The sequence below is a fragment of the Seriola aureovittata genome, chromosome 9, assembly GCF_021018895.1.
Source record: "Seriola aureovittata isolate HTS-2021-v1 ecotype China chromosome 9, ASM2101889v1, whole genome shotgun sequence".
In the NCBI taxonomy this organism is placed as follows: Eukaryota; Metazoa; Chordata; class Actinopteri; order Carangiformes; family Carangidae; genus Seriola; species Seriola aureovittata.
Genome location: NC_079372.1, coordinates 4,150,221 through 4,161,154, shown reverse-complemented (window position 1 = coordinate 4,161,154; position 10,934 = coordinate 4,150,221). Strand labels below are relative to the sequence as shown.

At 40.2% G+C, this 10,934-nt stretch overlaps 1 protein-coding gene across 1 annotated transcript; it reads right to left on the bottom strand.

The window, feature by feature from the left end:
* Positions 1-1,752: 1,752 nt before the first annotated feature.
* Positions 1,753-9,942, bottom strand: gnat2 (guanine nucleotide binding protein (G protein), alpha transducing activity polypeptide 2). The gene is made up of 9 exons (XM_056384495.1): positions 9,474-9,942; positions 5,578-5,620; positions 4,947-5,088; positions 4,667-4,824; positions 4,396-4,524; positions 4,122-4,251; positions 3,865-4,018; positions 3,083-3,294; positions 1,753-2,619 (listed from the first exon to the last, which is right to left on the bottom strand). Exons 1-8 carry the CDS (start codon positions 9,577-9,579, stop codon positions 3,104-3,106), a joined length of 1,053 nt encoding a protein of 350 aa, XP_056240470.1. The 5' UTR covers positions 9,580-9,942; the 3' UTR covers positions 1,753-2,619; positions 3,083-3,103.
* Between the last annotated feature and the right edge of the window lie 992 nt (positions 9,943-10,934).

The window sequence follows — 10,934 nt, the reverse complement described above, 5'->3', positions numbered from 1 at the left end:
CTAGGATCAAGTCAAAATAAACTACAACAGTGTGGCTCACTGATGTGTTTTTAATAGTTTTTTGACAACAATGGAGCTCTATGACACAGAGGAATAAGCTAAACCAGGCTTTGTCTATACAGGCAATAGTTGGATCAACTCATTGTTGATTTTGCTCTTTCCATGGGGTTTGTTGACACTAACTATTAAGTGAACTTATGAGACTTATCCTTTAAAATTAGCTGGCAGTTCACTCTGTGGTTGAGAATTTTAAAAGCTACTCTCTGGTTCTGAAGCCTCACAGTACACAATCATACTTACTGTGAACAAGGGCAGACTGAAACAATTTGACTCTATCCCAGGCCACCTGGTTCATGTAAAACACCAGACCACTGATTTTGTAGGCTAACCCTATTTGTTGATGTAATGGCTACCAGACTAGTTATAAACTTTACCACTATTTTCATCTGGGAGGATAAATATCCACAGTACAAAACACAAGAATTTGGGCCTGACCAACAAATGTGAATACATTTTCAAATATTAATGTTTTTTTTAAACCTTTTTTAGCAACTGCTTGTTGTAGCAGCTCCTCTGAATAAGGGGCTAATTAAAATCACATGACTGCTCTCTGGTCTTCACTGTTTGGATAATGATTCTATTCTTTGAGTGACGGCCATTATCAAAAGCTGGCAGTGAGGCCGCACACACCTGTTAGCCTCCGCAGTTCAGCCAGTCAGCCTCGTGCTCAGGTGAGGCGCGTCAGCTCAGTCCTGCCCGCGGTATTATCGCTGGGGAAGTTGACTGTTCGTGGCCACAACGACCCAGGCCACCGGGACATGCGGACGGGCTGTGCAGCACTGCTTGTGACGGTAATACTGCATCTTTTCACGGTTAAAATCTTGATGCACAGACGGACATGCTAATAAACCGCACGAAGAACTAGCTTAATCTGACGAGCTGTGTTTTAACAGAGATACACTTTATGTTAAGGAGTTATTTTTGTCGGCGACAGCCAGAGATGGTTGTTTTCTGTCCGTCCGTCCCATTCTCCTGGAAACGATATTTCAATAAGCTTTGACAGAACTTCTTCAAATTTGGCACAAACATTCACTTGGACTCAAGAACGAACTGATAGACTTTGGTGGTCAAAGGTCAAAGGTCACGGTGACCCCAGAAAACACCTTTTAGCCATTACTCGAGACACTCAGCAATTATGATATAATTTCACATTATTGGTTAATGTTTTACATGACTCTGGATAAATAGGGCTCTAACCTGAAAGTAGTCGGAGTAAATATAGTTTCCCTATTTTGCCCTTAAGTTTGGAGAATACCAAAACCAAGAACATCTGCAACTTTAAATGGGACTAAAAGAAGCTGTACTGCTCACTCAAATCTGCAGTATAGTTCCTCCTGTCAGCTCCATGCACAGTTAACACTCAGTTTTTTGCTTCCTATGAAATCGGTCCATGTGGACATACATGGTCCAAATCCCACGATTCTGTCCCTGCACAATCTTTCAGTAAATCTCAACAGATACATCACTGCTTTAATTTGTTTTGATTTCTCAATAGGTTTATTGTTGATGAACTTCCATACGCTGCCATTTCCCCTCTGACTAGAACAGGGAAATAAAACAACAGAAGTATTGTCCCCAGCAAGCACCAGCCAGGGGCAGTCTGTCAGTGTTGACAGCCCTGTTTCTCTAATTCAATGCACATTATTAACTGAATGACTCTGCGATTCTGCAGAAAAGAAACAGAGACATAAGTGAAGTTAATGCATCTTTATTTCATGCTTCTACTTTTCATAAGAAAGGACAAACTCAGTAGATTTTCATTCCCTTTTCATAATAAAGCATCATTCCTCTAGTGTTTCCTTCTTTCTCTCATTTACTTGCATATAGATTTATCTTTCAAAATATAACGAATCATCTACTCTTATGTACAAAGTTTCTCTACCATGTTTGACCTTCTGAAAATTATTCATCACATTAAAATGTTAAGTGAATTGAATACATTAATACTATTTAGATAAGATACATGTACAATTTGGTTTGTAATCTGGATATACTGCAAGCACTGGGAATATCTGCGATATTTGCTCAGCAACTTTTTACAGTTTAAATATCAAGACCACAGAGACTAGTGTACTCAAAAACAAAAACAAGGTTGCAATGTTGCTATTTAAAATATTAATATTTTCCCCCGTTTTTTTTTAAATTGTTTTAATTATTTCACAGAGCTTGGTTTTAATGATAAATATAACTCACAACACAGTAATCAAAAGGAAGCAATGAGGATCGAACAAGCAACCATTTCATCTTCATACTTTCAAACCAGCAGCTTCTGGTGTTAGATAAATACTGTACTTTAGAAAAACCCAAGAATCTTAGCTGTATGTCCACAATCAACGATATATAGTGACTTGATAGTTGTTTCAACCCAGCTGGACGTGCACTGTGTTGCAGGGATGTACTGTTGGAGTTGGTGAGGTGCTAGGAGCAGTCAAGGACCAGGACTAGGAGTTGGCGTGGAAGCGATGGCATGAACACAACAAACTGAGGATCCTCTGTGCTCCATCAGTAAACTTCCAGGTTAATGCCAATATTTGAGGGGTTAAGGTAGGAAAGGAAGTTCTGCAGCATAGATGAAAATAAGAAATCAGTCTCAGACATGCCGAAACCACCTTCAATACATAAATGAATATATTATACAGTCTTTATATGAAGATGTTTTGCTACATTCATGACTCCAGGGTTAACTAATCTGCAGGTTGCAAGGTTCAGTGTATTTCTGAAATGAAAAGTTAACTTATTCTGCTGCTTTGGGATTTACTAACTTCAATGACAAATCACTACAGGGGTTGCCTTTTGTGCTTCTCATTATCTTCCTCATCCTCAGCGGTCCCAAAGGGTCTAAATTGTTTGAGTTTGTGTCGCTCATGTTGTGGCCAGAAGTTGTTGCTTGGCAACACCGGGTGGCCACATATGATTTGCTGTATGAGTGTTAAATTGAATTGCCAGGGGTCTGCCTCATCTGGACCCTGTTACTCTGTATCAACAAAGTCCCCAGGAGTGATGTATTGTGGTCACCGCTCACCTCTTTTTATTCTGGAGCTGCTTAGAAAAGACCGCAATCCTTAAGGTTTTCTTTGATGATGATGTCTGTCACAGCGTTGAACACAATCTCGACGTTCTTTGTGTCTGTGGCACAGGTCAAGTGGGAGTAGATTTCTTTGACACCCTTCTTCATGTTCAGTTCCAAGAACTGCAACTTGATGTAGTTGCTGGCGTCGTCGTACGTGTTGGGGCCTGAGGACGAGATGCAAAGGTTCATGAATTTCGTTACAAAGAAAAAACCTGGTCCTTATATCAGTACCTCTGTATATGAAGCACTTTTGTCCGTCGGCTGACATGACGTAAGATTAATATAATTACTTGCGTCACATAATTGAATCAAGGGAACCACCCTGAGGCTCCCACAGTAAGCAGTTTGAATCTTACTTGAGCCATTGCATCTCAATCTTTCATTTTGACTGAGCAGTTTTGGTCACAAGTAAATTTGAATGTGTTGTTTATGTTTGCATCATAGTGACGTTCACTAGTGGGTTTGTTTTTAACACATAATCCTGTAATCGATAAGATAAGATATTCCTTTAATTAGTCCCACAGTGGGGAGATTTGACAGTACAAAGAAAGAAAAAAATGCAAAATGTCAGTACCAAGGACTTAAAAAAAGATAAATAATATGTTCAATATAAATAATGTAATAATATGTACAATAACCTGGTTTAATCAGAACCTGACCTCCGTGTGGTCATTCCCTGCGTGTAGCCTGAGATTCCTACAGTGTGCAGCAGGTTTAACTCCTGTTGGTCTTACCATCATAGTCTGGGAAGCAGATACTCAGATGGACTTTCTTGATCTTCTCTTCAAAGAGATCCTTCTTGTTGAGGAAAAGCACGATGGAGGTCAGTGCAAAGAATCTGTGGTTGCAGATACTGTTGAATAGATGGAGGGACTCGTGCATGCGGTTCTGACAAGGACAGAAATGAACATGGTGAGCTTCTAGCTGACAAGTCTTTTAAAAAAAAAAAAAAAAAAAAAAATCATGATCAGATAGTTGGGTCCCAACTCACCACTTCGTCGTCCTCTACGAGCACCATGTCATATGCACTGAGAGCTCCGCAGAAGATGATGCAGGTCACACCCTCAAAACAATGGATCCACTTCTTCCTCTCTGACCTCTGGCCACCCACGTCAAACATCCTGTTCACCACAGAAAGTCAGAACAAAGTCAGAACAAGTTCAGCCAGGCAGCGTCCCCCGGGTGTCATGGTGCTGTAAGGTTCGGTTAGTTTTTTTTTTTTTTACTGGTATCAGACTTTTGTTTAGTGTCTACCTGTGACTCACCTGAAATGCAGCTCTTTGCAGGAGAACTGTTCTTCAATGATACCAGTTGTTTTGACTCGAGATCGCAGCACGTCCTGCTCAGTGGGGAGGTAATCAGGCTTGCAGATTCTGTCCATTTCATTGAGGTAGCTGAAGATGGCAGAACAAACAGCACACCAATCAGACTTCAGATGTGACATCCTCTTTATGTACAAACACTAAGCTAGCTGCCTCTTTAGTTTGACATGTAACCCCGCCATTGCATCAGTTCCAGCAGTAGACGTGGACTCACTAGCCAGCAGAGTCGTTCAGTTGGTACTCAGCAGCTCTATCAAAGCCGGCCTGCACACCAGAGTCTTTCCACAGCTTCTGGATGACGTCAGCCAACTCAGTGGGCATTGTGCCTTCCTCAATGGAGTCTGACAAGTTCTGCAGCTTCTGTGCATCTTCCTGTGGTTTTCATGCAAACAGAGCAAAGGTCCATCAGATTACAGCGTGATTTTATGTTGTGAATATTAATCATTCAACAAGTTAATCATGTCTGATGTTCAGCTTTAAGTGTAACATGAGACCTGTCCAGTGGCTGAGCCAAAGCCAACGCCCAGCATCTCCATGCCTCTGATGATAGCCAGAGCAGACTGCAGGATGTTGCCGTAGATGATCGCTCTGAACTCCAACTGTTCCTCTTTTGTGTAACCACCTTGATGCAGAATCCTGTGCACAAGTAGAAGGGCAGAGGGAAAAGAGTTTCAGTTTCGGGAAAAAGCTTTGTCAAACTTTGTTGCATTAGTCCTCTCCTAGGCTGAGCTGGTGGGCATTTTTTATTTAGAATACAGATTGCCCTTCATGTAAAAAGTCTTGGTCATACACTGTAGAAAATGACCTGGATATCCAGTGGCTCTGGGGCTCACAGTGCCACCATGTGGTGTGTTTCTGACCTCACTCAGCTCCTATTGCCGGAGTGAAACTAACTGCACAAAACAAGTGCTGACAAATCATTGTAAGCGGATGTTTGCACTGTTGACCTTTTGTAAAAGGCATCACCGCAAGTGAACAGACAGAGATGAGCAAGGCTTTGGCCTGCTGGCTTTACGTCTGACCAATGAGATTAAACGACCCTTAATCTGCACTGTGATTCCTCAGCGGTGACATGGTGTGTGGATGACACAAAATACGTATTTTATCAGCCGTTTGAATACTTACTTCATTTGTTTTACAATGGTGCTTTTCCCTGACTCACCAGCACCTGGAAGAGAAGGCAAAGTTTAGCACCAACACTGTACCTGCTGTGTTTCTCTGTCATGCCATCGAGTAAAGACACATTGTGGTTACAGGCAGCCAAAGAATGTGCTTTGATGATACAAACAATTTAAAGGAGCAGTCTGGCCAAAATAGAAAATAATAGTCTTTCATTTGACTCAGAGTTGCATAGTTTCTTTTTTTCTGTGCTTTTGAGATTTTTTGCCTTCACCACAAGAGAACAAAATCACATTTGGTTTGTGCAACACAAAGGGCCAAAGAGCTGCAACAGAACAACTCATCAGTAACATCATGACAAAGCTATTCAACAAAATCCACCGTAAAGCAACTGTCCGTGCATCTCCATGCAAATGGATGTGTGTCAGCGTAAGACTTCCTGTTTCCTGTCCTGGCCAAATCTAAATGGACATAAAATATCACCTGTGGCAAAGAGACACAAAAAGACAGAAAACAGACAAAATATATGTGAGAGAGTGAGATGTGCAGCAGATGTCAGCAGCTACAGTCCAGCAGACGTGTTGTCTGTGGAGGTGGAGAGGACAGATTCAAATAACATGCACATTCATTTCTGTTAATAAGCCACAGTTTCAGCTGGTCGTGAAACGATGGTGTTCATGAAGTTCTCTGAAGTGTTATGGTTCCTGGTTTACTGTGAAGCCTTGTGTTACTTCTTTAGAGGACACTAAACTGGCTCAAGAAGAACAACAAACGCTAACAAAACTATGTTTATCATTGCTGAGCAACAAAGTTTTCAAATTCAGTTTTCTGTAAATGATGTCAGATGATTTACATTTTTTTTTAATACACAAATTCCACAAATGAGCTCCAGTGTTTTTGGTAGACATCTCCAACCTTTGGTGAATCACAATCCAGATAGGAGGAGAAACATGTTTTATTTTTAGGGGAACAGCTCTTCTGAATGAAATTACAATTGTTCAGATATATGTGTATATGTAATGTGGATCGTCCTTAAATGTACAGTTGAGGTGACACAATTGGATGTTCTGGCTAAAGAAAAGCTCGCAGGCAGATCAGGCTCTGTGCAGCACTGTAAGCTAACTGAGGCCAGAAGGAATTTATCACGTCACAGAGCAACCAAAGCTGATGTCCTGCTCACTGGAGCTACATTAAGCTCCAGCCTTAGACTTACTGCTGAGCATTTAAAGACTTCAAGCCGTCACTCATGTGGCCCCGTCCAACCCTCTCAGCAGTCATTAGTAAGTCATTAACAGGTTTGTTTTCCTAATTTGTGATGAGGTAGTGAAGGTGGTATCGTGCCTGTTTTAAAATTGGTTTCCCTCAGCTGTGACGATGAAAGGAAGAGCGCCTTCATCCCCTCTGAGAGTTACTCTTTCACCCAGTGCTCATTAGCGAGTGGGTCTTTAGCCTTTGCAGTGACATTAAATCTGGGTTTTAAAGGCGAGCCCTATATCCGTGTTTATCCTGCACAGGATACAGGAGATACTGTAGAAGTTACATCATATTTAAAAATATTTGATGAACTTTTATACAGGTGGTTTTATAGGCTAACCTTCTGAGTTATTTTAGGTGAGTGAGCATTTAGTAACATTGAGTGTAATCACATTTATTTCACTTTAGCACATATTTTATGCTGATATTTGATATTTAGCTCCTCTTTTACTCTATATTCACATAATTTTTGTACAGCATGAGCAGCTCTGCAAACATAAACTCTGACAGGAATAAATAAGACTTTGATGACTTGTTATGGAGCTCTCAAGAGCAAGGAAAAATGCCTACCTATGAAAATAAGGAATTTAACTCACTGAGATGGTGCATTTTGCAGACAGAACCAATTTTTCATTTATAATATGCAAACAGCAGCAAAAAATATTATTTGAACCATCTCAGGTAACACAGTGAGAACAGTGAAGGACTGCGCTTTTTTCACTTGTGATCTAATTGTCAGATTCCATAGAGACGTAAGGGGGAGACTCGCAGGCCAGCAGTTGTGTATACATTTAGGCCTCTCTGCTATATTTTTCTTCAAGGAGAGCTGTTTGCATATTGAATAAATATTCTGGGAAGTGTGACACTTATGAAGAGACGTTGAATGTTTTCACACCTGCGCACATGGAGCAAACCACTAAAACCAGCTGCAAACATGTTGCTTTCACATAAGCACCTGCAGATTATTTTTTTCACTGTTTCCTTCAGAGCCCCCAAGATGGCGCTCTTCTTGTTTATTTACTGATTCACTTTGATTTGATTTGATTCACTAGTTACTGCTGGAGGATCAACTCTGTAAATCTAATGGAAGTAGATATGACGTCTGTGAATAGTGTTTTAGACACTAGTTTCATAGATCAGAATTTCAAAATTCAATAAGTGCTTTTATAAGCTGCAGTCATTTATGTTTTTTGTAGTAAACAGTTATATGCATTAAATACTTGATTTACATCCATCACCAGTGCAACAGCACGGATTGATTATTTACATACAAACTTATTTTCTTGTTTTTCCTGGATTTTCATCTGACAATAATTTTCTGTTTTCTCATTTCTCTTTATGTTTATAACGACACAAATCTGACTCTTACATAAATTCAACACTCACTTTTAATTCTCTTTGTTTAACATAGTCTCCTGGAGTCTCATCAAAATGTCCACTGTTCTGTGATAATAAAACACATTTTATAGTTTATGCGCACGTTGAGGGATCAACAAAGACCTCACCAAGTGGATCTGCACTAAACCAGTTAGCTAATCGGATTGACATATCACTGCTGTGCTGTGATTCATTTAGACCAAAGGTTATGATCTTTTAAGCACAGGTGTCCTTCCATGAGAATTGAAAAGTAACTCTTAATTTTAAAACGCGGCCAAGAAAATATCGGTACATCTTGTCACTATTTTTTTTTTTTTCAAATTTAGTATATTTGTCAAATATTAAAAACAAGTCTCCACTGCCTTTATGTTTGCAGCCTTTGAGTACCTTTTTAAGTTTGGCAGTTTTAGAAATAATAAAAACACAACCTCAAGCTAAACAAGCTCACGTCTGTGCAGTATAAATATTGTGCACAAGTCCTTCACATGAAAGTCTCCTACTAAAGTTCAGCTTTTAGCACACTTTGCAGATTAGGAAAATAATAATTATAATGTTCTATATTGTAAACATATTCTCACAAAATATTCCGTTATCTCCATCTCAGATTTGTGTAACTGCTCAACCTGCCAACGTGTCTCGTAGCGCTCCCTCTGCTCTCTATCTCACTAATGCCCTTTGAGTTTTGCACAAGCTTAAACAGTCCTCCCATGTTTCTAATGAACTAATGCAGGTTTCATCCAGAAACAAATCATCTGCTCAGCCTGTAAATCCTGTGAGCATGCCATATCTTAAATCTAACTAAGGAATGAGCAGATGTTCCAGAGCAGCTGAACACCACTTCACATGGCTTATATCCAAGATTTAAGGAGCATGTAGCAAATGAGCCACTAAACCCAGAATGAGACATGCATCCATTACCTGAGGATTACAAGGTTATTCTTTTTTTTTTCCAAGTTGGTAAAGATTTGTAACATAAATTAACTCTCATCCTGAAAGCAGTTGCTCACATTTCAGGGAGCAATGAAAGGTGATGCTCTTCCCTAGATATGAGTCATGTTTTTTTACCTGTGCATCTTAACCATCAGTTACACTTGTTGTCTGTTGGCAGACGTCAAAATTCCTGTTCTTATTTGCAGACCTGAAAGGTTTTGTTCAGTCAGAGTTTGTTCAGTAGAGTTTGCAAACTACTGAATCTTTTCAAAGTAAAACCTGTCACTCTGAGCTCTTTGCATCAAATTTGGCGCAACAAGAATATTCACAAGTCTACTTACCAAGCAATAATAGCTTGACAGTTTTAGAGTCCTTATCAGCATCTTCTTGGAGTTGTTTTTCCAACTCCTTAGACTTTTTGTCCTCGGCGCTTGCTCCCGCACCCATGCTTTCTTCCTCCGCAAACTCAAGATCCTCAAGGATGGAAATTTTGACGGTTCTCTGTGGGTAGCCGCTGAGAATCTGTGTCCAGCACTAATCGTGCTGAAAGGAGATTTCCGAGCGGAAGGGGATTGGGAGGGAGGTGCTTGAGCCTTCCTGTCTATGTTGGCCTCTTTCGATTAGATGATCAGATGGGAACCTCTCAAGGATCAAATCAATGCAGCAGCTCTGTTAAAGAGCCACACTTTAATTCCCTCTGCTTAAATCCCTGACTTAGGAGGTGCCTCTTCCTGATTGGCCAGCCAATCCAATTAGTGTAACAAGGGCAATAGTGAATGATGTAAAGAAAAGGAGAAAATAAACACACTCACAAACGTGGGCACAGTGAGAGTCGTTGATATCAATCGCTTTTCCATTTGGAATTAATTGATAGGATTTGGCTGTGTGTATGCATATACAGAAAATGTGTGTATTGGTGTACATAGTATCCACGCTAGTGTGTGTGTGTGTGTGTGTGTAAATATATACAGGCACTGTATATATATATGTGCAGTGCATGGAATCAAAACTTTGTCCATTTTAATACATCTGTGGTTTGGGCTCAGGAGCTGCCGCTCTGTTTGCTGCCTATTGGACTCTTGACTTCAGTGTCAGTCACATGGACGAAGCATGGAGGGAGGAATTAAGGTCTCATAAACTTCTTATAGTTAAGACGTTTAAATCCCAGGTGGTGTGTTGCCTGCTAAATAAAGCAACTGTCACTGCACTGCAGTGTGCAGCGGGGGGTCTCAGTGATGACATGACCTAAATGTGTTTCTCAAGTTGCATATCTTGGAGGAGTTTGAAAACCTGATCTGAAAAATATTCCTGTTTTCAGTCAGACTAGGTATAATGACATGAAGCATGTTGTTGCAGGATTGGACAACATGGTTGATGGGTGGCGGTCAGTGGGCCTTGTGTCCAGGACGTTCCTGCCCTGCATGTTGGAGGACTTAAACTGAGATTCGACTGTATCTGATGTTGCTATTTCAGTCAGAATGCAGCTTACTGCTCTATATTTTAGGAAAGGAACTGCGCCAGCGTCTTTACAGAGTGCAGTTTGGTTCAGTTTAGAAACTTTAATGTCCAAAAAAAGGATTTGCATTTTCTGCATTTGGAGCATCACTTTCAGGTGGTTTTCATGCAACGTAGTAATTAGGCTTTGTGATATTACATTGTTTGTGTATTTATTGCATTGCAGATGCGTGAGGACATGACTGATCATTTGTGGTTACTGAACATTTACAGTAATTCAAAAACATTTTATTTCAGGGACGAGTTTTACGTATTTTAGGAGAAAAATGTGTTAAATACTCAGCATG

What these genes read in the sequence shown, in the direction of transcription:
- gnat2 (XM_056384495.1), bottom strand. Translation starts at nt 9,579, where the DNA reads ATGGGTGCGGGAGCAAGCGCCGAGGACAAAAAGTCTAAGGAGTTGGAA. An exon ending in CTGAACGACTCTGCTGGCTA is followed by an intron (nt 4,525 to 4,666) that starts GTGAGTCCACGT and finishes TGCCATCTTCAG; the next exon opens with CTACCTCAATGAAATGGACA. An exon ending in CTGCTTCCCAGACTATGATG is followed by an intron (nt 3,295 to 3,864) that starts GTAAGACCAACA and finishes TCTCGTCCTCAG; the next exon opens with GCCCCAACACGTACGACGAC.